Source organism: Coloeus monedula (assembly GCF_965178545.1).
Source record: "Coloeus monedula genome assembly, chromosome: 3".
In the NCBI taxonomy this organism is placed as follows: Eukaryota; Metazoa; Chordata; class Aves; order Passeriformes; family Corvidae; genus Coloeus; species Coloeus monedula.
In genome coordinates, this window is record NC_138783.1 from 118,305,154 (window position 1) to 118,329,750 (window position 24,597).

General features: G+C 50.7%; 2 protein-coding genes across 2 annotated transcripts in view; both read left to right on the forward strand.

Moving 5' to 3' along the window:
• The first annotated feature begins 8,310 nt into the window (after positions 1 to 8,310).
• Positions 8,311 to 24,597, forward strand: part of MRPS6 (mitochondrial ribosomal protein S6) — a 43,761-nt gene continuing 27,474 nt past the window's right edge. Inside the window, exon 1 of the mRNA XM_082278131.1 lies at positions 8,311 to 8,673. Within this exon, the coding sequence (XP_082134257.1) occupies positions 8,629 to 8,673 (45 nt within the window). The 5' untranslated portion in view covers positions 8,311 to 8,628. The remainder of the gene's footprint in view (positions 8,674 to 24,597) is intronic.
• Positions 17,199 to 24,454, forward strand: SLC5A3 (solute carrier family 5 member 3). Its single transcript, XM_082279112.1, has 2 exons — positions 17,199 to 17,268; positions 22,015 to 24,454. Exon 2 carries the CDS (start codon positions 22,309 to 22,311, stop codon positions 24,448 to 24,450), a length of 2,142 nt encoding a protein of 713 aa, XP_082135238.1. The 5' UTR covers positions 17,199 to 17,268; positions 22,015 to 22,308; the 3' UTR covers positions 24,451 to 24,454.

Here is a 24,597-nt window from a genome sequence, read left to right on the forward strand (position 1 = left end):
TCTGGTTTATTTATTTATTTTGCATAAGATACCAACGGAGCTGAACATCCTTTTTTTCCATCTGTGGTAGGAAGCCACTGAAGCAGAAATTCAGCCATTCTGTGTCTGTTTACAATCATTGAAGGCACAAAGGGACCTCAAGAAATGATCTGGGGCTCAGAAACCTTTCAGTGTTTGCATGTCAGAGACAATTTTTTGGTTTTTTTCCTGCTTTGAGGTTGCTGGAAAGAATTTCCTGGGAGCTGAGAGATGCTTCACCCATGGACAGCACCCTCGCGATGTCTCCAGCTCCAGATGTCACCTGAGCCTTCCAAATCCATTTATGGAACTTTTTCAGGTACATTTGCCTCAAAATTTCTTCCCTTTGGGCTTCCCAAGACACCAATAATCAGTGATGCTTTTTCCAGCTGCATGTAACCCCCTCAAAGCCCTCCACAGATCCCAAGGCTTCCTTAACTCCCTAACTAGGAAGTTTTTCCTCATATCCAGCAGAATTTGTAATTCTGGATGTTGTTTAAGTTGCCTGCTCTCCTCTAAGCATTGAGAGTTTCCTGCTGCCTTCTACCTGTTACACATTTGAAGATTCTCATCATGTTTCTTCTCTGTCCTATTTTCTCTAGATCAAAACAACCAAACCCAGTTCTTTGAGATTTCCCTCCACGGACAGCATTTTTAAAGACTTTTAGCACCTTTTTGTGCTCCCAGGACTTTCTCTAATTGGCCTCAGGAGGAAGTTGGAGACCATGACGGGGTTTCTCGAGTTCAGGGACCAAAGGGAATCGTTCATTTTTCACTTTCACACCTCCCCAGGGCTGAGTGGGAGGGCAGAAATTATTCCACACATCCCAACCAGCCCATTTAGACATTCCAGGACAATCCTTGCTTTCCCACATTGTTGTTAGTTCTCAGGGAGCTCCTTCCAAAATCCCCATGGATTTTTGTCCAGGTTTTTTGCCTTGTTGGCTCCTTCCACTGTGGGGTTTATTCTTATCTAAAACTGAGTTTACACCTGCACTGAATCCTGCTGTTTTCACACCATTTCTTCAAAGATCAAGATGTTAATCCTGGTAGAACTTTCCCACTTGATCCACCATCCTCCAAAACACAAACCCCGGACAGGCCATCGGTAAAAACGCTTTCCATCATTTTTCCACACCAACATCAAACCCCCTTGGAGGGTTTTTGACGTTTCAAACAGCTGAGTCCACCCTACAATGGTTTCATTTCAGTTCCCTCGCAGGAGGCTCTGCTGAAAGCCTCACTCCAGTCAAGATATGCAATATCTATTGTCCGTAAGAGCTGCTACTTGTCAGGGGAGGAAATGAGCCTGGCTCGGCAGGATTTGTTCCTGGCAAATCATTCTTGGCCTCCACTTATCATTTCATGATTTTCCATGCACAAAAGAAAACTTTGTTTCATTATTTGTTTCCAGAAATTTCCAGGAATTCAAGTCAGGCTGTTTTCTCCCCTGCTATTCCCCAAGCTGCTTTGTTTTCCCCTGCTCTTCCCTCCCCAGGTGTGGCAAAGGATTCCTTGTGGATTCCTCTAGGATTCAGCCAGTCCTCCACGTCCTCTCAGTTGGTTTCTGCCAGCTCTGGCTGACTGGAAAAGCCCCAACTCACCGAAATGCTCTGCTCTGCTCTCTCTGTTCTTCGTGGTTACTCAATGGACCATTGTTCATTCTCCTTGCTGAGGAGTGAGGGGAAAAGCATCAATCATTTTGGCATTCCCTGTGTCACCTCTTCCCATCCTGCCAGCCCTGTGGAAGAGCAGATCAGTTTTCCACCAATGTCTTGCTCTAACTCCTAAACAACAGCCCCACCTTCCTGGAACTTTCTCTTTCCATTGCTAATTATGTTGATTTTATTCATTTTCACTCTGATAGGCTTCTGCTTTTATTCCTGTCCCCAGTTTGCTCACCCTGGAGGGTTAATGAGCCACTGATTGGGATTTAATCAAGTTGTGGCCTGAAGATGGGACACGGGAACCAAAGGTGGTGGCTCTGCAGCTTCTCCCTCTGCCTGTTCCTGCATTTAGAGCTGTTCCCTCACCATGGAATCATGGAATGGTTTGGGTTAAAGCTCATTCAGCCCCACCCCCTGCGATGGACAGCGAACCTTCCACGAGGTTCCACATCCCACTTGGCCTTGGGCACTGCCAGGGATCCAGGGGCAGCCACAGCTGCTCTGGGCACCCTGTGCCAGGGCCGCTGCCCCCTCCTGTCAGGAATTTTGGAGACTCCTGGTCCCACCTGGCAGAGCCATTAACACTCAGGAGAAGGGTAAGAGGGGCAGGGGAGTCACAACAACTTTCCTGACCATCCTAGGTTTAGGTTTTTGGTGGGCAGGACACTTTTGGGACATCAGGATAAACAGCAGGAAGATGCCCCTTCCTCCCTTTTCCATAGAAAAGAACAATCAGCCATAAACACGTTTTGTTTCCTCTTGGGCTGGAATTACCTGCAGATGAAGGTTCTTTAGATTCTGGTTCCTCAGATTGAGACAGCCAAGAAGAGTTCAAGTGAACATTTCAAGAAGTTGCTGCTTTCCTCGTTCAGAGCACTTCACATGTGTAGCACCAATTGAATTCATTCCATCTGGGATCATTCAGCACTTCTGCAAATGAGACCACAAAATGTCAATTCAGGCACTCAGAAACTGGGAGGGTGAAATTCACGGCCACCTGCAAGAAGTGTGGTTTAACTGACTTGTGCAGCCTCACCCATGTCGGGAAGGAGGGATTCAATCCCTTCCTAAGGCACATCCCATCTGGTTTAAACCCAAGAGCTCATCCTTTTCCTCATGAGATCCCGTGCAAATTTCCTGCTCATCTTCTGTCTGCTGAAACAAATGTGGAAAAACTTCTGGAGACAGCAGCCTCCTCCACTGTGTCATCCTGACACAGCTCCAGAGTGGCTCCACCCTGAAAAATAAATGTGGCACAGAGCCCATGGAAAAGAAAAGTAGGCAATTATCTACTTTGCATATGCAGATGAGAAGGAGAGGAAGGAGAAATAACGCTCCTCATTATGTGGTATTGATTTTGCAACCTAGTCCTCATTTAAAGCAGATTGGATGTGTGCAATTATGCAGCTTTTTAACAAGTAAACAGCGAAAAGAATCCAAACTCCTTCCATCGTGTCCAGCATCCCATTGTGGCAGATGGACCTGGAGCTGCTGGAGAGAGGCCAGAGGAGGCACCAGGATGAGCAGAGGGATGGAGCAGCTCTGCTGGGAGGAAAGGCTGCGAGAGCTGGGATTGTTCAGCCTGGAGAGGAGAAGCTTTGGGGTGACCTAAAGGAAGTGCCTGAAGGGAGCCGACAAGAAAGATCCCAGATCCATGGAATGGTTTGAGTTTGGGAAAGGACCTTAAAGCCCATCCTGTTCCCACCCCCTGCCATGGCAGGGACACCTCCCACTGTGCCAGGCTGCTCCAAGCCCCAATGTCCAGCCTGGCCTTGGGCACTGCCAGGGATCCAGGGGCAGCCCCAGCTGCTCTGGGCACCCTGTGCCAGGGCCTGCCCACCCTGCCAGGGAACAATTCCTGCCCAATCTCCCATCCAGCCCTGCCCTCTGGCACTGGGAAGCCATTCCCTGGCTCCTGGCCCTCCATGCCTTGGGAATTGTCTCTCTCCAGGTTTCCTGCAGCTCCTTCAGGCCCTGCAAGGCCACCCTGAGCTCAGCCCAAAGCTTCTCCTCTCCAGGCTGAACAATCCCAGCTCTCGCAGCCTTTCCTCCCAGCAGAGCTGCTCCATCCCTCTGCTCATCCTGCTGCCTCCTGTGGACACATAAATCCATGATTTTTCCTGTTCTCTTTCAGCTCATTCATCTCCCATCTTTCCCTGTCCTTATCTTCAAATCTACCCTTTCCTCATCCCAATCTTTTTCCATCTATTCTCCTTCCTTTCCTTTTTTGCGCTCTTTTACATCCTCTCATTAGATCTTAGTCCTAAATCCTAAACCCACCTGAAATGTGTGGTGTTCAGGGACAAACCTCTTGGAGAAGTGAGGAAATAGCAGGGAGAACAGGCCTGGACCTGTCCTACACTTCTGCCCATACCCAGGCAAACAAAACCTCACCTGGCAGGGCAATTCCTCTTTCCACAGGCAATCCCTCTTTTCTACCAACACCTCCAAAAATCCCTCATGATCTGGAGCTGGAGATAACCAATATCCCAGTCCTAAATCTGGGATAAATTTTGATTTCATTTTGATATTGAGTGACGTGTCATAGGTAGAAATTAAAGTTTTTAATAAGAGAATTGGCTCTTCTGTGGTGCACACAGGACCTGGTGCAAAACGAGGTTTAGTCCAGCCTAACCAAGAGATTACTGAAACCCAAAATTGCTGTGGTTAGAGAGGCTCTGAATGGTGATTTTGAGCTTTTAATAGTGCCATTTTTTTCTTTCATTTTCCTCCTTAACCCTGCCATGCTGGGCCAGCTTCTTTGTCAGAAGTCTATGAGATATTGCAGGGTATTTTTTCATAGAATCCCAGAATTATTGAGGTTGGAAAAGCCCTCCCAGATCATCGAGTCCAACCTGTGACCCCCTTCCAGTGCCTGACCACCCTTTCCAGGGAGAAATTCCTCCTGGTGTCCAACCTGACCCTCCCCTGGCACAGCCTGAGGCCATTTCCCCTTGTCCTGTCCCTGTTCCCTGGGGACAGAGCCCCACTTTGTTACAACCCTCAAACATTCCCAACATCTTTTCCAAAGAAAACCTGTATTTGCATACATATAGGGAATGCATGAGGACATATTTTTATCTTGTGCTAAGTTACAAAGGGTGATTTATTAAGGGTGAAGTTATTCATCCATGCTCTCTGTGCTGCTCTCTGGGATAGGGATGGATGGGAGAGACAGCAGGATGTAGAGAGGATGGTTTGCCCAAATTCCAGCATGAAAAAGTCAGGACATTTGACATGACACTTATTACCTAAATAAAGTAAATAAAATCTCGCAAGGGGAGTTTTTACTTCCTTAATGAGGGCACAGCCACCACTTACTGTTCAGACCTTCTTCTCCAACCCTCTGCTTTTAAATATTAAATATTAAATATCCTACAGTCTTTGGATGCTTTTGGAGGAAAAACCAAGCTTGTGAGATTCAAGGTAGCTTGGACTTGGTGGACACCTTAGATCAGTGGTGAATGATTTGGGGATCTTCCCGAGCTTCCACAAAGGGATGGACAGGGTAGAGAGGGCGGGGCTGGCAGGGCTGGAGCGTGTCCAGGGCAGGGAAGGGAGCTGGGAAGGGGCTGGAGCCCCAGGAGCGGCTGAGGGAGCTGGGAAAGGGGCTCAGGCTGGAGCAAAGGAGGCTCAGGGGGGACCTTGTGGCTCTGCACAAGTCCCTGACAGGAGGGGGCAGCCGGGGGGGTCGGGCTCTGCTGCCGTGTGCCAAGGGAAAGGAGGAGAGGAAATGGCCTCCAATGGCACCAGGGGAGGCTCAGGTTGGAGATTGCAGAATATTACTTGGAATGAGCTGCCCATGGAGTCGCTGTCTCTGGGAGTGCTCAGGAGGAGTCTGGATGTGGCCCTTGGGGACAGGCTTTGGGGTGCTGCTGGTGCTGCTGGGGTGGCACTGGGTGATCCTGGAGGGCTCTTCCCACCCTGATGACTCTGGGATTCTGGGATGCTCCGTGAGATGCCCACACACGTGTGACACTCAGACAGGTGTAGTCACTACCTGCATTGCTGACATGCAGGAGAGACCCTCAGGCACCCAGATGTCATTCCAGGGATATCAAACATCCACCTGGGAATGGGTTTATGAGGTCTCAGGATCAAGTCTTTCTGCCTGGAGCAAATCTCATCACAGACAAAAGTGGACTCGGGCTCAGGCTGATGTCTGGGAGGTCTTGAGACAGCTTTAAATACAGCTGGGGGGTGGGGGATTCCCAAAAAGGCGGGCGGGGGAGTTGGCCACATGCAGATAGATGTGGATTTAGGGAGATTCCATGTGGAACGGAGTCAGAAGTGACAATGAACAGTGACTGTAAATTTATATGCAGCTGGGAATCCAATACTGGCATTTGAAAGCAGCCCTGGGAAGACAACAGGGACAGGGATTGAACGTTTCCTTTTCTTCTGCCAGAGGAGCGTTTGAAGGAGGCAGAGCACTGGGAGAACTGGGAATCAGAGCTCTCCCCACTCCTTTCTGCCCCTGGCCACAATGTGACAGCTCCAAATGTGACAAAGAGAACATCACGGGTCACCTGTGGCTGTGCAAGGAGCAGCTGGAGGGTGGGAATGCCTGAGGTGGGTATGGCAGGGATACCTGGCCATTCCCACCTCACCTGGATTTCCTCCTGAACTTGCCAGGCACACGTTCAGAACAAGGAAGAAGCTCAGGCCAGAGAACACTGTATTAGAAACCAAACAGGGAAGCAAAGTAAAGGGAAGCAAACCCAGGGAGAGTTTGCACTGTGAGCACCAACAGGCAGTAAATTATCCCTGTCAGCTGCCTGGCAATTACTGCCTGAGCATGGAGGGGTGGGAGCTTGGGAATACCTGTAAACACTTCTGCACAGGCAATTTGTCTTGTAGCAGTACCCGAAACAGCTCCCAGGACTGCCACAGCCCTCGTGCCTGGAGGGCACAGGATGTGTTGGGAACCACAGGGAGCTCACACCTGCCTGAGACGAGGCAGGCCCACAGCAGTACCGGGGCTGGCTGAGCCGCAAGTCCTGCTGGAAAGTGCTGGGAGTTGTTTTCCATTTCCATTCCTGCCCTCAGGATCCGTGGCACTGGCTGTGGCAGCCTCCCCGTGCAGGCAGAGCAAAGGCAAACGACCCTGGCTATGGAAAGGGCATGGCTGGAGCTCGCAGGGAAGGTGCTGAGGCCTCTCTGGCTGGGCTGGGATTCCAGTGATATTTCATTCAAGTTGATTAATTTCGAGATCTGCCACTTCCTCTGCTTCCCCTCGAGCCTCAGGCATGGTGGGGCTGCTCTCTCATCCCTCTGTCCTGAGGATGGGACCGAGCAATCAGGGCTTCAACAGCTTGGGCAGAAACGTGTCTCTCCTCAAAGCCACATTGTTGGGCACCGGTGTGAGGGAAGGGAGGGACAAGTCTCTGCTGTGGACAAGAGACTGAGTGTTCAAACAAGCCCCCAGGCCCCTCAAATGCCTTCTTTAGTGGGAGCAGTGGTTCAGCTTCCAGCACAGCCCAGCTGGACGCTGGTGTCGGATGTGCTGCAGCCGGAGGTATGTGTGTCACTGACCTCGGTGGCTGCACGTGAGCACCATGCCAGGGGTGCGTGCCAGGCTGGGAAACGAAATGCGTGTCCAGAATCTCCCTCACCAGGGAGGACTCAGGCACCAAGGCCAGACACGCAGCTTTACCTCCATCCTGCTGCTCCTTGGGCCTCCAGAGCTGGGCACGGCCACCCGAGAGCCAGTCACCCCATGGCTGGGACTGCAGGTGCTCTGAGGGTGGGGAAGGTCCTGGGGGTGCATTGGGGAGCTCTGAGGATGGAGAAGTTCTGGGGGTGCACTGAGGATGGGGAAAGACCTGGGGGTGACCTGAAGTGCTCTGAGAATGGGGACTGTCCTGGCTGTGCATTGGGAAGTTCGGAGGATGGAGAAGTTCTGGGGGTGCGCTGAGGATGGGGAAAGACCGGGGGGGTGCATTGAGGTGCTCTGAGGATGGGGAAGGTCCTTGGTGAGCACTTACGTGCTCTGAGAACGAGGAATGTCCTGGCTGTGCATCGGGGAGCTCTAAGGATGGAGAAGTCCTCGGGGTGCCCTGCGGGTGGGGAAGGTCCTGGGCCTGCACTGGGGTGTTCTGAGGACAGAGAAGTTCTGGGCGTGCACTGAAGGACTCTGAAGATGGGGAAGGTCCTGGGTGTGCCCTGAGAAGCTCTGAGAACGGCCAACTCCCGGGGGTGCACTGAGCTGTCCTGAGGACGAGGAAGGTTCTGGAAGGGGCCACGTTGGACGGGGCTCGAAGCAACCCGGCGCCGTGGGAGGTGTCCGTGCCCACGGCAGGGGGCTGACCGGGATGAGTTCGCGGCTCCCCGGGCAGCCAGGCGGGCCGGCGGCTCGCTGACACGGGCGGGGTGCCCCACACGCGCGGCGCGGCCCGAGCCGCCCCCGCCACGCGCGGGCCACACGCGAGCCCCGGCCCCCCCTCGCGCTCCGTGCGCGGCCCCGGCCGGCTGCGAGCGCGGCGGGGGGAGCGAGGGGCGGCGCAGTGGAAATTTCCACTCCCTGCAGCGGCGGCGGCGGCGGCTCGGGCGGATCGGGCGGCTCGGCGGGGCCGGGGGCGGTGCCGGCCGCGGGGGCAGCGAGGAGGGGGGGCGGGGAGCGCCGGCTCGGCGCGGCCGTGCCCGCGCGGGGGTCCCGGCCCTCAGGCCGCGGTGCGGGGCAGCCCCGGCCCGGCGGGGGCGGCGCTTGGCGCGGGCAGGACCAGCCCGGTCGAGCGTGCGCAGCTCCTGCGCCCTTTAAGCCGCGCCGCCCCTGGCCGCACGGGCGTCTGAGCCGCGGGAGCCGCGCGGGAAGGAGCCGCCACAGCGCCGGGACGCGCCTTCCTCCTCCTCCTGTCCCCCCCCTGCTCCTCCTCTCCGGCCTTGCCGCAGCCCCCTCCTCCCCACCCCGTGCCCCGCTCCTCCCGCCACTGCCAGCTCTAAGATGCCCCGCTATGAACTGGCTTTGATCCTGAAAGCCATGCAGAGGGTGAGTGAGGGAGAGGAGACGGGAGGAGGGGAGGGAGGCAGGTGGGACTCGCAGACACCCCCCCCTTTGCCCCGTGGTGTCCCCTCGGTGTCCCCTCGCTGCCCGCTGTCCCCGCCGCACCGCGTGGCCCGGCCGGCCCTGGCGCCCGCAGTGTCGCAGCGTGTCCCGGGCTCCGCGGGGCTTCCTCCGCGCTCCGGCCCCTCGCCCATCGTCCCTTCCCTGCCCGCGCCCTCGGAGACCTGGCTGAGTTGCTCCCCCCGAGCCGCAGTCCCCTCTCCCCCTCCCCTCTGGTCCGCAGGTAAGCAGATCCCACGCTTTCCGGGCGACAGAGATGCAGTTTTCCTTGCCCATCCCCTCCCTCCGTGCCTGGAGCAGGTGAACCCGGCCCTTCCCATGCCCCTGCCAGCGCATCCCCCTCTCCCTCTGCAGCACCAGCGCTCTCCATCCCCCTCCCCGCACCTGCGCTGGCATCACCGGGCACCTCCTCGGGTCCCCTCGGCTCCGGGAAGCCTTGGGGCTGGGGAAAAGGGGAGAAGCAAGGATTCGCTCCAGCCAGCTCCCAACTACGGGGTGCCACCTAACCCCCCCGTGTGCCGGGGAAGTGCCAAGGATGGGGTTTTGCCCGCACCAGTTGAGCGGGGCCGATAGGCTGGGCCGTATCGCCCCCGGGAAGGGGCGCTGGGGGTGGCAGCAGCCGCTGCCGTTGTTTTTTGGCAGCGCGGTGATAACAGAGCTCGGTTAAATGATGCTCTTCCCATTCGGCAGGAGCTGAGTCAATACGTGGGGGAAGGAGGGAGAATGGGGGATGTGTGTGCGTAAAAATAATAATAAAATAGGGACATCTTCGTGTGGATGGGAGGTTTATTTGGTAAATAACAGCTGATACTGGCCCTTCTCTAGTACCTTCTATAGCCTTTGTTTATGTGCTATTTTCCAGCACTGCTGGTGTTGGAATGTAGCAGCACTTGTGCTGGGCTGGAGCCCTCTGATCCAGCCCGGCGTGGATACTCTGGGATTTACCCTTCATTCCAACCAGCACAATTTCCCACCGAGCAGCAGCAGCTCAGCAGCGTGGCCGTGGTTTTTTGGGAATTACGGGAGCACGTCTGGTGTGCCGCATGCACTAGTACATTTCCATTCATTTTACATGGACCATCCACATGTCGGGGCTGGCTGGCTGCTTTTTTTTTTTTTTTTTTTTAATATATTTTTCCCCGTGGTTTAGCTGCAGAAGCTGTAGTAGAGACATCTCACCTGGGTCCTCTAGTGGAGAAACACAGCAGCAGGGAGAAAGCCGGGTGACATTGCTGCACCAGCTCACCCGGGCAAAAAACCGCTGCTTTTCCACTTGCTTGTCAACATATAATTTTTTTTCCCGAATTTTTTGTTCCTTTCCACACCTTTCCCTATGGGTGGATGAGGCAGAGATGCTTTTTGTAGCCGTGCTGGTGATGTGGGAGATGCTTTAAGCCGGGCAGGCACTCGGAATGCAGGGCAGGACAGCAAGCGTAGCAAATCTGCCATAATACTGAGGCAGGAATAAACTGACTTCTCTGAAAGGATGCCATGGAGTGCTCTCTGCTGGAAAGGCTCTCTGGTTTCTAGGATGTGAGCACGGAGATGCAGGGATAAGCTTTTAGCTGGTAGATGCTTCTAATGAGCATCAGTGCACTCGGGATTTAACATCTGCAACCTTTGCCTCTTTGAAGTTGGACTCTCCAGCATGTTCTTTCCAGATGGGTGTACCTTTAAGGGTTTTTTTTTTTTTTTAGCTCTATGATTATGTCCAAACATTTCAGTTTGTGCTGGTGTTTTTAACCCACTCTTGTTGTAAGTCTAAAATTTGGAGTCTGTCTGTCTGCTTCTATTTTTATGCTGTTTTCAGCACACCAGATCTGGGTGCTTTTTCGTGTCCCAATATTTGGCTTCTCCCGCCTTTCTTGTGCCATGAGAACACTTGGAAATGTTTTCTGTAGTGGTTTTATGCTCCGTGGTGCTGCTGGATCTTGCCTGGGGGGTTGCTCTAATGACCCCTGTAAGCTGTGTATAATCCTGGCTGTAATACTGAATTGAATGAGGCAAAATATGGGGCTAATAAAGTCGCTCTGAAATACTGGAGTGACTCTACCACTCCTTCCTGTAGAAGAAGAAATGGTATTGCTTTTCCACACCGGTGACAGCTCCTGGGCAGGTGCTCCCTGTCCTGCCCCGTCAGTCCCTCTGTGGTGGCTGTGTGTCCTGGTGCTGTCTGAGCAAGTGCTGACTCTTCTCTTGGTGTCTGTGATGTCCTTCCTCACCTGTGGCAGCTCCCTTGTCCTCAAAAAAACCCCCAAAAAACAGCAAACCCCTGTCACTTGGCTTTCCTGTGCTTTAGGGCTTGTCCTGAACTTCTCGGAACTCCCTGGCAGCTTGGTGCAAACCTCAGCCTGGAAGACTTTGCTGCCTCTCTTCAGAGGCAAACTTGGTGCTTCTGTGGGGTTTTCCCCACCCACAACTTTCTTTTCATAGTTCCCTTGGCATTTTCAGCGATCCAGGCAGAAAAAGTCCCTCCAGTTCATTTTTGTTACTTTAAACCCTGTTGCTCCCTAGCCCTGCTCGTGTCCAAGTCAGGGATCCTTTCCCGTTCTTTCCCTGTGTGTGGCTTCTCTTTGGAGTCTGTTGGGAGGGTCCCGGGGCCAGCACATCCCATCCATCCTGCCTGATGCTCTCCTCAGGCTTGGCAGACTCCAGAGCCTCTTCAGCTCTCCTTTTGTGCCTTAAAAACACAACGCCCAAGAGCTTTGGGAATGGCAGGGGCACGAGGGAAAACTTTCACTTCGCACTGGTTTCACTTTCCAGCCTTTGTCACTGGTTGTCTACAAAACGTCACAGACACAAAAAGTCCACACAAAAAGTCAGGATTTTATTCTGAAATCAAAGCTGAGCAGTCTTTCTCTGTCCTGTTTTGTGAGAGGTAATGGACTGGGACTAAAACATGGGATATTTTATACACTCTGTATATAAACAGCTTTTCATCAGCAGAGCCCCCAGTTGGGAAAACAATAATAAAAGCCCTAAAAGCACCCCCAAAATAAATAACCCCCCACTACTCTGTGGTGTGTTTGGAGGGTGAGGGACTTGTGTTGCTGTGTGTGAGTTTATGGAGGAGATGTTTTGGGCAAAGAAAGGTGTGAGCACAGTGAGGTGAAATGATTCATTTTGCCCATGGTGTTGCTTTCCACACTGCAGCATGGAAGGAACAAATGCTGAGGGGAGCTGGGTTTGTTATCACATTTGTTATCAGCAGTGTCCAGGTGTTTGCAAACCAAGCGTTGCCTGCCCTCAGTGGCCTCAGCCAAGCCCTGCAGCTGTGCTGGAGGTGAAGGTGCAAAATGCAAACACAGCTGTCCATGGCCTGAATTCCCTGCTCATGACAAAAGCTGAGTTTCTAAGGATTCCCAATTTTCTCCCAGGAAATTTGGCTCTGAGTGGGGGGATTGTAGCAGGGCAGGACTTTCAGCAGGGAATCCACAGGAGTGAATCCGCAGGAATTCTCGCTGGCTGGGAGAGCAGAGCTCTGCAGGGAGGCTTCCCCTTGCTGCTGAAACTCCCTGGGAGCCTGGGGAAGGAAGTGAGGGGGAAAGGGAAGGAAGGAAGGAAGAGCTGGAAATGGCTTCCTGCTGCTCTGGGGCTGTTGTGCAGAGTGGCCGTGGGGTGGCAATGCCAGACCTCCGAGGGCACTGGGCACAGTGTGGGAATCCCAGAGTCCCTGTGCTTGGAAAAGACCTCCAGGATCGAGTCCAGCCTGTGACTGATCCCCACCTTGTCACTGAGAGCAGAGCACAGGGACACCTGTCCTCAACAGCACCACTTCGTAACTGGAACTGACTGGGCACTTTGTAAATACCTTCAAGTATTTCAGTAAAAATGAGGAAATTTATCCATATTTCATTAGCAGTGTGCTCATCTTCACCTCTGACAAAGTTCAAATACACAGTGTCATAATCTAAAACATAATCACCTTTTTCTCAGCATATACCTGGACTAGGAGACCCATCCACCCATCTCTGGAATCCCAGAATGGTTTAGGTTGGAAAGGATCTTAAAAATCACCTTGTTCCACATGGCAGAGACACCTTCCACTACCCCAGGTTGCTCCAAACCCTATCCAACCCAGCCTTGGGCACCTCCAAATAATAATAATCCTGCTGTGAATGTGGGCTCTCATTTCTCCAGCCATGTTCTCACAACACAACTTGTCTTCAGCAGCTGTTTGTTGCTTTTGGAGTGGGTTTCCGTGTTTCCAAAATTCCCTACCTGCTGTGTGGAGATTGTTGGCTATTTTGGGAAAGCCAAAGTAAATGGGCAGTAGTGTTGCTTGACATCTTGACTATTCCCCTTAATTGCTGTGTAGGCAGCTGCAGCAATTGGGCTTTTGATGTCTCAGTTGCCAGGAAGGAGGGGGGAGAACGAAGCAGGAAGATCCTGGGTTTATTTTATTTCCTTTCCTTTCTGGTGAACCACCTGCTCTTCCAGTGCAATTGTGCACCTTCCCCACCCCTCTTCCCAACTGAGCAGGTTGAAATTACACCAAAGTTTTTGTCCTCTGTTCCCACTGGAGGTTTTAGGAGGCTGGAACAGGCTCTTCAGCCTGGCAGGGAGGGATCCTGGAGTCGGTGGTGGTGCTGGAAAGGAGACCAAAGCCTTGGAACTAAAAGGCAGGATCAGAAAACAACAAGATCCAGCACTGACTCTCCTCTGGAGGAGTCACCTTTTTGTTTTGTGCCTTGAGCATTCCATAGGAAGAACTGGATTTTGAAGGGTGTGACGCACATAGCATTTGGGAATGATACCCTCTTGCCTGATATTTGACATTTTCAGTCTTGGAAGAGCCAGAATTTTTGCCAAGTGTGGGATAAGTGGGTCTGAGGGGACATAGAGGATTATTCTCTTTTACAAAATAATTTAAATCTAGTTTCAGTTCCTTGCAGGCCCCTGGTGGGATTTCAGTGGGATTTGGCCAGTCCCTCTTCAGGGGACAGCAGTGGGGGTTAACCTTTGAGTTGAAACTCTGGCTGGTTGGCTTTTGTTCCTGATGTGTTCCCTGTGTCTGTGAACAGGGAGGTGTTTTTAAACTTCAGCATGGAGTAGATTCTGTCCCTTAACTCTTGGGAAAGAAGGCAGGAGAATCTGTTGTGTTGAAGCAGCTTTGCTGCTCTCCATTGTTGGAAACCCCTGGAACGTGACTGACTCCTGTAAGAGTTTTCCATTGCAACACTGAGGAGAAGCTGCTCCTTCACCTCATGTGTGTTTGTGCTTTCTGTCTCCCGATCTTCATACATTCCATACTTTGGAATGATGGAAGCTCTGGTTTTCCTCTGTGTGTTCTTTCATGAGCTGATTTCTCCAGTTCCCTTGTGCCAGAACCAAAATTGCCACACAAAAATTGCTTTGGGAGTCATTAAGCTGTTGCTCGAGTAATTTATCTTCCTTTTTTTTTTTCTTTGCTCAGAGAAGCTGTGGCTGCCCCATCCCTGGAGGTGTCCAAGGCCAGCTTGGAGCAGCCTGGGACAGTGGAAGGTGTCCCTGCCCATGGCAGGGGTTGGCACTGGCTGGGCTTTTAGGTCCTTTCCAACCCAAACCATTCCATGGTTCTATGATCTGTCAGGCTCCATCCATGGCAGGCTGGTAACTCCTGGAGCCACAGCCACCCACACCTCCCCAGCTGCAAATCTGCGATGATGGAAGAGCAGTTTGTGGGGAAGCAGTTACTTGGTAGAGCTTCATATCCCACCCTCTGTGTCCCTTACCCGAGGGCAGCAGGAACTTCTGGGCACCAGGTTATTCCCTAGAAAAATTCCTGCCCTGCGGAGCAGCAGGAATAGCCCCAGTGGAGCTGATAAAAATAGGAAAGCAGGAAAAAATAAAAACAGAGATGCAAAATATAACTAATTATGAAGAAGTGGAACAGGAAAAACAGAAAGTAAATATGTGGAAAGTAAGACAAGGGGTGAAGGACCTGTCCTCTGGGAGCACTGGTGCAAACACTGGTGCTAAAAATGAGATTCTAAAGAAAATTCATCAGCCCTGGTGAGAAGGGCAGGAAGGAAGTGGATGGTGTAAAGCGAGTGTCATTAACCCAAGAAATAGGATTGAGGAACTGCATAAGAACTGTTGTTCTGCTATTTTTGAATCCTGGTTTGTGCACTTACAAGCCAATCCTTGTGTTCAGCCCTGCACATATCTAAGGAATAATAAAAAGCCAGGTCCATGCAGAGAATGGAATCAGGGAGGGAATGTGTTCAATGGAGTTGGTGTTTCAGAAAAAGAAATCAGTGTTTGGTAGCTTCTAATACAGATATTGTGCATCAAGCTGTGTAATTGGCATTAATTGTTTTATAACCAACAGAATTTTATTGAACTCTGGTTTTGGTGTCTTGAAATCTCCAAGAAGGATCAGAAGTCTTGCAACAGCACCCGGCTGACTGGGAAGCTTGGAGAGCCTCAAATTCTTGGATTATGTATGATCCTGAGCTTCTGTGTCACCTATCAATAATCCTTGTGCTGCTTTATATTCTTCCAAAGATTGTGGGCAGCCATAAATGTGATGGGAATTTGGGGAAGTCCTAAAGAAGCTTAATGAGTATGGTTTTATTTTCTTCTTTCTTTGAAGTAGAATTTCCACCTGGTGTCTTGCCCAGTTTCATGGGGACTGCCACTGCTTCTTTCTCATTTCCCAAGTAACTCCTGCACTCTCCCAGCCCAAATCCTCCTCAAATGGGACGAACCAGCCCATTTTTTAGGCTGGGATTATCCAGTTCGTGCTGCCTGGTGATCACCACCAGCTGGATCCCGTCTTTGAACCTCCAGCTGAACTAAAGGGGCATCTTCAGTAGTGGCAGAAATTTTGTTGCGCTTCTGATCTTTGCTTCATAAAAGGTGATAACTTTGTCCAGAGAACTGAAGTGGTCCCAAATCCACTCCAGAAATCAAATTCTTGGCTCTTTAGGCTTGTTTGCCCCATTCTCTTGCTGCTGTTCTGTCACCAAGTACTTCATCTCCTTCATTCCTGCCACGGCACTGAAATGTTTGTGCTGATGGATTTTGGGTTGCCGAAAGAAGGGATTTGAGCCTTGGGGCTCGGTGTCCTTCTGCACCTTCCAGGGCAGTGTGACCTGGCAGGGAAATCCTGCCTGGTGCTGTGTGATGCCAGAACCTTCCAGTTTTTGCCAGCCCCTTTCCACTTCCTTGGAAATGTCTGGTGTTCCCAGTTTGCCCTCTGGTGCCCTTGATCTTGCAGTTGACTACATGGCTGCTGGGTTGTCTCTGCCTCTTTTGCTTTCAGTTCCTGTGGAAAAGACCTGTACCCTGTGGAGGGGTGAACATCACCTCTCTGTGGTTTCCTTGCTCAGGGCTGGGGTTTGTGGTGACAAACTGAGCTCAGGAGGGCCCTGATGGAGCTGCTGGTGAGGCAGGAAAGGTTCTGCTGATTTCCCAGGGAGCAGTGGCCCAGTTCCTTGGCAGTTTGTGCTCCCTTCACAGATTCCCAGAACCCCTGAGGCTGGAAAAGCCCTCCCAGCCCATCAAGGCCCAGCCGTGCCCGATGCCCACCTTGTCCCTTGCCCAGAGCACTGAGTGCCACCTCCAGGCCTTTCTTGGGGACTCCAAACCTCCCTGGGCAGCCCCTTCCAGTTCCTTTCCATGGAGAAATTCCTCCAGATAACATTTGTCATCCATGGAAACATAAGCCAATTTTTCAGGCTGACAAGGGGAAAAGGAAATTATTAACTCCTTATTTTCTTTAAATTGTTAATTGGTGGGTTAATCTCAAGACCTGGATAAAATGCTACATCATGTCTAGGTAGGCCTGGAGAAGACAGAATTTCTTTCTGGTGTCTTTGTATTTTAACAGATAAAAAGGGACTTTCTATCTCCTTCCCTCTGTCCCCAGCTCACCCCACTTTCCCTGCAGGTGTTTGGAGTTTCGGGAAGAACAGTGGAAGCAAATCAGTCCCTTATTGCTGCTGGAGTGCTGGGGACTGGCTCTTGGCAAAGGGAACCAGCCAAGTGTGAATGTCACAGGCAGTGGCATGAAGTGGCTCGGGGAGGGTGATGCAGATTCAGAAAACATCCATCTTTTCTTGCTTCCAAGGCTGCAGCTTCTCTTGTGTCCACGGAGTGCTGGAGTCTCCTTCCTCTGCCTGCTCCCCCCTCCTTCATTTGTGACTTGGTGGGACACTGGAGTGGGTGTATTTGCTTGAGATGAGGGGGGAAAATGGTTAAAAAAAAACCAAAAATGACTAATAAATTATGTCCTGCTCTAACAGTGTCGCTCCCATGAGCTCCCAATGGCCTCGCATCACTCCAGTTTCTGCTCTGGAATTGTCCACTGTACATCCCATTTCTGACTGGGAAGTGCAGTGAGTTCTCTGTCTCTTGCTCTGGGGTCACTTATTTCTCTCATGTCTCCCTCAGCAGTTGTGTAAAAAAGAATCAAGAAGAATTTATGCTGGAACAAGCTGCTTTTTTGTGATGCTGCAGTAAAACGAAGACCAGAGCTGGAGTGATTCCTGACCAAAACAAAAGTTCATGACGTGTTCATAACAGCTCCTTTGAGTGAGTGACTTGATCCTTGCACCTCAGATTGGATTTTTTTGGTAGTGGTGGTTTTTGGAGTTGGCTCCTGTGTTCTCCAGGCCAGCAGGAGGTTGATGTGGGGTCCATGCAGAGCGTGACCAACAGGTTCAGTCAGGTTGGCTCAGGTACCGTGGAAATGTGTCCTGCTGCAGCCTCTTGAGTTCAGGTCTGGCCTGGCATCCCCAGCAGCTCAAGTTATTTATTGGATGCTTCAGGTCAACTTCTGCCTTCCCTGTCTGTCCCAGGGGGGTTCCTGGCACATTCCTCTGCCCCAGCTCCTGGTTTTCAGGGAAAAGCCTGGAACTGCTGTCCTGGATGCTGAGGATCGCCAAGGATAGCCCCTGCTTCCTCAAGGGCATGTGCTACATAATTTATGTATCACTTACTCCATGAAGAGCTTCAGTGCTCCTTTTTTGTGTTCTGGAGTGCTGCAATAAATGGAACAGAGCTTTTCCTCCTTTTTTTTTTTGTCCTGAGAGGTTTTTTTCCCTGAGGCTGCTGTGTGTTTACTGTGGAGCAGTGGACAGGTAGGAATTCACTGGTGTGTCCACGGCAGGAGGGCGAGGAGTCTGGAAACACACTCAGGGGGTTGGACATGGTACAGACCCCGCTCAAGGCACGAGACTTCTGTTATTTATTACTTTTTTTGGTGGCAGGGAGTTAATATTTTCCATGGTCCTGGCAGTCTGGACAGTTTTCTTCCACACAACAGAGCTGTTCAGTAGGGAAAGTGCTGCAGGTCTGAGTTCAAATACTCCTGCTTGAAGGTGGAGAGGGAGAATGTTATTTCCAAGAAATAGTCTGTGAACAAAGTACTTAATTTGCTAACAGCAGACACTCCTGTGGGATAGGTGGGCATCTGCACCCCCAAATTAACCCTTCAAACATTGGGATTGGTGAGGAGAAAAGGGAAGTCAGCTCAGAAACTTCCCATCTGCCGAAAACCCAACGGAGCTGAGAACAAACAGTGGCTTCAGAGCTGGAGCAGTTGGACTCTGGCGTGTTTTAAACACCCATTTTATTAGAAAAGCACTGTGGAGAAAGTTTTCCTTTAGAACAATCGTACAAATTTCTCCTCAAAATCCCACCCTGGGTCTGCTTCACATTATGAAATTTCTCTTCAGGGACTTGCTTGGGATTTTTTTTCCCCTTAAGGAACAGGCTGGGTGTTGGAGAGACATATGCATTGTTTCACCAGAGCTGCAGCCTCTATCTCCAGACAAGAGGGAAGCACATTGTTTTGTGTCTTTGATACGATCCAGCCAGAAAACAGCCTCAGGGAAGAAAATTCCCAGACCTTGGCAGCAGCACTGTCTTTCTGCCTTTTTTTTCTTTTTTTTTTCCCTCTGTTAGTGCCACAATGTTCACTGTTCTAATAACTCAGGATTAAACTCACATGGGGCATCTCCAAAGTCCTTTGTAAGACTTGAGGTCAGAACTTGCTGAAAGTTCAGAGGGACGAGTCTCATTTTCCTAATGAAGAAAAGTTCCAGGGTTATTTTGGAATTAGGTCTAAGAAACTGGTACAAGAAGCTACTTCACTGCTGTAATTTAGTGACAGTGCAGCAAATTTGTGGTGGCTGCTGAAAACTTTCCACCTTCCAGCTCAGGCAAACTGAGCCTGGCAAAGAAACCTCGGGTGTTGGTGACAAAGGGCAGGGTTCAGCTCTCTGCAATTTGATTATTTCAGGTGCATGGTCTGGCTGTATCTTCCTATGGAAAACACTCCAGGAAGTTCACATGTTGTTTATTTTGGTTGGAACGAGCCCCTTGGAGCTGAAGTGACTTAATCGAGGAATGTCACAATTTATTTGAGGGCAGCTGCATCTAATACTGACTGACACACTTGTCAGAAAGTCTGGATCCTGGAATTACAGGAGGTTTGGATTCCCAGGGACCTTAAAGCCCATCCATCCCACCCCCAGGGCAGGGACACCTTCCACCATCCCAGGCTGCTCCAAGCCCTGTCCAGCCTGGCCTTGGACACTGCCAGGGATCCAGGGGCAGCCCCAGCTTCCCTGTTTATAGAAACACTCTGAGCTGGATACTTCTGGTATCAAATAGAATTCGTTTTAACAGCTATTTTTGTGATTTCTCCGTATTGCTCTAGAGGATACTTCTGACAGGTCACCGGTGAACCTGCAGGGAAGATGGTGGGGGATGAACTCAAGTTCAAATCAAACATTTTTCAGTAATGAGAAGGACAACAGAGCATTAAAAATATTAATTATTGCCATTTCTTTATCTTGCTGTTCTTCTGGTTTTCTGAGTAGTAGGGTTTTTTTTTATCATATCTCAGTAAAATCTCTTCTTCCCTTTGCCTTCAAATATTTATAGTTTTGGTATAAACATAATATAGTTGAAAATTTAGCTGAATATAGCAAAAGACACAACACTATTAAAGTGTTGCTCCAAAGTGCTTAAAACTAAGAATAGTCCATTAAACTTGGCTCTGATTGCGTCATCTGATGTGAAGCGTTTATAATTTTGGGTTGGATTAAGCTATTAGACCATTTAACTACTCCTGTATTTGCGGGTGGGGAGAAATATGAATTCTTCTGTGGAAGAATTGAAAATACATCTGTGGTTTGAGGCTTCTGAGGAATGATAAATTTAGCCCAGTGCTGTAATCAGTCCGTTTTGTGCCATGGCTCCTTAGTCTCTCATTATTGGCTGTAATTCCAGCAGAAGGAATATCTCTATTCTCAAGTGGGTTCGTGGTGCTGGGGGGGAACCCTTATTACTTTTTTTTTAAATTATTTCTCTCCTGAAAAACAGCTGGATCATACAAATGACACGATGGTGGATTTCTCCTTAAGGCTGAAGTTGTGGTTTTCTAGAAGCTATTTTTAAAATCTATGAGGAGTTGCACGTTTTTACCTCAGCATCGTTGCTGCCTTCAACACAACATGTGCATTTTCAACCTTAACTCTCTTGGAACTTGAAATGGTTTTATTGACCCTTTAAACAAACCCAGTATATGGCAGGGATGCTAAACAAGAAACCAACCAAATATTAGAGTATGTTATCAGGCTGTATTAATCATTAATTAATGGAATGGGAGCTTCAGCCTCATGCCAGAGAATGAACTGGAAGGGGATGCCTGGAGCTGATGCTTGTAGGACTTGTGAGACTTTATGGTCAGCAAAAAGACAAAGTGTTGGGTTTTTTATGCCTTTACCAGTGGGTGGGAAAGGGGAGTGGAGTCAGACCTCATTCCTCACCTTCTGTAATAATCTCATTATTGCTGAAGGTCTGTGTGCTGCTCTTCAGAATAAATCTGTTCTTTGCTTTGGTCTTCCCTTCCCATGGCCACTGGGTGTAGGAAATAGAAGAATCCTGTGTCCAGCACTCTCTAAACCCATTAGAAGGTTTTGGGTTGGTAGAGAGTGGAGAGGCCCTGGCACAGGGTGCCCAGAGGAGCTGGGGCTGCCCCTGGATCCCTGGCAGTGCCCAAGGCCAGGCTGGACATTGGGGCTTGGAGCAGCCTGGGACAGTGGGAGGTGTCCCTGCCATGTCAGGGGTGGCACTGGATGGGCTTTGAGGTCCCTCCATCCCAAACCATTCCATGATTCTGTGGTACCTCCCAAGGCATAAACAGAGACAGGAGCACATCCCAAATCCGTGAGGGAGCCCCATGCAGCTCCTCAGCGCCCCTTCCTCTCTCACCTCCCTGCCACCAAGTCTTTATTGTCCCCTTCCCTCTACTTCCAGTGCTTCAGTCCTGCTTGCCAAAATGAGTTTTATTTCCTGACATGCCTTGGGAGAGTGTCAGGTGGGATTGGGAATTTGGGAAGAGAGCAGCAGGGAAAGCTTTGCCTCCATACCTTCCACCTCTCCATGCTGGGATGGGAATGGATGCTGGGAACAGCGCTTCCTGGCATCCTCCCAGCTGTGACTGCTGCCAGAATCCACCCAGTGTTCCCTCCTGTGTCTCTGGTGCTCCCCCAAAACCCCAGGTGTGGGTATCCAGAGGCACTGGCCCTAAAATGGGATGTCAGGTGGAGTTTTGCTTCTGCCACTTGCTGGAATGAGATGTTTTCTCCCCTTGGATCATATGGATGTGTATGGAGAGCTTTCCAAGTAAAAAATAACCCTGTGATTATCTGTACCCCAGACAGAAGCAAACTCACCTCAAAACCTGCAGAGTAACCTTGATTCTCCAGCTGATTTGAAATGGATGTTGGTTTTTGACAGCGCTGTGACCTCACTTTGATTTTTCTAGCAGCCAGCTGGTGTCTCAAGTGCAATCCTGTAGTGCCAGGATCTCCCAGGATTTGGGGGTGCAGTGCAGGAAATGCTGAGCCAAGTTCAGGCTCTGTAGTGGTTGTTATTTGAGTTACTTCAATTTTATTTTCCTAACATTGCTTGAAAGAGGAAGATCTCGTTAGTGGCTTGAGAAGGAGACTTGTGAGACACCAGAGTAAAGGAAAAGAAAATGTATTTTTGTTGCTTGCCGTGTTCTGGGGAATTTGGGTCGCTCAATCCTCCCAAATTGCTGCGTCTCTGAAGGTACCTGTAACCACTGAGGTTGACTCCTAAAAGGCTTTTACCACTTAGCCCTACAAATATTTAATGATGTCTGTTATGGATTGCAGGAAATATAAAGGGGGAAAAATCTGTGGTGTTCAGTGATTTGTTTTACTACACTTCAAATTTTTTCTCATTACTTCATGAAATTCCTCTCTAATTCAATCTTTGTCTTTTGTCTTTGCTGCCTTGCAGGGTTGGTACAGTAGGCCTCACTAAACTTAGCTGCAACTAAGAATTTCTCCTACATCAACTGAGTTAAGGCTGATGCTCTTGTGGAATGTGGATTAAAAGTGCGTGCTAAGTTCCCAAATTTGAGAAGCGGAGAAAAGTAAATGTACCACTGCCACCAGCATCAGGACAGCAAACCAAGGGACAAAGAATTTGACCCGCTGTGTTGATTTTGGTTAAAACTGGTTCACGTGGTGCTTAAGAGACGTTGGCTGGGGGGCGAGAAGTGGACGTCAGCGAAGGCTTTTTGGTTACAAAATGAGGGCTGCTTTGGAGCCAGCAGACATTGCCATTGTGGCCCTGTACTTCGTGCTTGTAATGTGCATAGGTTTCTTTGCCATGTGGAAAAACAATCGGAGCACCGTGAGTGGCTACTTTTTGGCAGGGCGTTCTATGAGCTGGGTAGCTATCGGGGCCTCGTTGTTTGTGAGCAATATTGGAAGTGAACATTTCATTGGGCTCGCAGGATCTGGAGCGGCGAGCGGATTCGCCGTAGGCGCGTGGGAGTTCAACGCCTTAATGCTTTTGCAGCTTTTGGGATGGGTCTTCGTGCCAGTCTACATCCGGTCGGGAGTGTACACCATGCCCGAATACTTGTCCAAGCGGTTCGGAGGGCATAGGATTCAAATCTATTTTGCAGCGTTGTCTCTACTTCTTTATATCTTCACCAAACTCTCGGTTGACTTGTATTCAGGGGCGCTTTTTATCCAAGAGTCCCTAGGGTGGAACCTCTACCTGTCGGTGATCCTGCTGATCGGAATGACGGCGCTGCTGACTGTGACCGGAGGGCTGGTGGCCGTCATCTACACGGACACCCTCCAAGCCCTGCTTATGATCATCGGGGCCCTCACACTCATGATCATAAGCCTCACAGAGGTCGGTGGGTTTGAAGAAGTGAAAAGGAGGTACATGTTGGCGACACCAAATATCACCTCCATCCTCCTAACCTACAACATCTCCAACACCAACTCCTGCAACGTCAACCCAAAGCCCGACTCTCTTAAAATGCTGCGTGAGCCGACGGACGAAGACATTCCCTGGCCTGGATTTCTGCTGGGACAGACCCCGGCCTCAGTGTGGTACTGGTGCGCTGACCAAGTCATTGTGCAGAGAGTTCTGGCCGCCAAAAACATCGCTAATGCCAAAGGCTCCACCCTCATGGCCGGCTTCTTGAAGCTGCTGCCCATGTTCATCATCGTGGTGCCGGGGATGATCTCCCGCATCCTGTTCGTGGATGACATCGCCTGCATCAACCCGGAGCACTGCTTCCAGGTGTGCGGGAGCAGGGCCGGCTGCTCCAACATCGCCTACCCGCGCCTGGTGATGAATCTGGTGCCCGTGGGGCTGCGCGGGCTCATGATGGCCGTGATGATCGCCGCCCTGATGAGCGACCTGGACTCCATCTTCAACAGCGCCAGCACCATCTTCACGCTCGACGTCTACAAACTCATCCGGAAGAGCGCGACCTCCCGGGAGCTCATGGTCGTGGGCAGGGTCTTCGTGGCCTTCATGGTGGTGATCAGCATCGCCTGGGTGCCCATCATCGTGGAGATGCAGGGCGGGCAGATGTACCTGTACATCCAGGAGGTCGCAGACTACCTGACCCCGCCGGTGGCCGCTCTGTTCCTCATGGCCATCTTCTGGAAGCGTTGCAACGAGCAGGGCGCTTTCTACGGCGGCATGGCCGGGTTTGTCCTGGGGGCCATCCGGCTGATCCTGGCCTTCTTCTACCGCGCTCCCGAGTGCAACCAGCCGGACACCAGGCCCGGCTTCATCAAGGACATCCATTACATGTACGTGGCCACGGGCCTGTTCTGGATCACCGGGTTCGTGACGGTCGTGGTGAGCCTGCTCACGCCACCACCCACCAAGGAGCAGGTCCGGACCACCACGTTCTGGGCCCTGATGAAGCGGAAAGTGCCGGAGAGCGATGGCAAGGGGGAGCTGTACCAGGCGCGGGAGAAGAGCGTCCTCAAGTGCAACGAGAACGCCAACCACATCATTCCCAACGGGAAGTCGGAGGAGAACATTAAAAACGTGAAGCCGGAGGACATCAACCTCCTGGTCACGTGCAGGGATGACAGCAACCCGGTGATCTCGGTGAGCCACTCCGAGGTGGAGACGCCCGTGGATTGTTATTCCAACGGACAGGCGGCCCTGATGGGGGAGAAAAAGCATGAGGAGGAGACTGACGACAGGGAGAGACGTTTGAAATTCATAGATTGGTTCTGTGGCTTTAAAAGTAAAAACATAAACAAGAGAGTGGTTCGGGAGGTCGAGGAAGAGACTGTTTGTTTACAAATGCTGGAAGAGACTCCAAAAGTTAAACTATTACTAAATACTGGACTGGTCTGTGTCTGTTCTCTTGGAATCTTCATGTTTGTCTACTTCTCTTTGTGAGTGAATAGTGAACTTTTAAGGGTATGGCTTAAACATACAGAAGTTGATACAGGTCTCTGGAGATTTTTGGTTTTTCTTTTCTTTTCAAACGACATAACCACAACCCAGGCATTGTTTACGCTATAATTGTCAGAACAACTCAGCTTT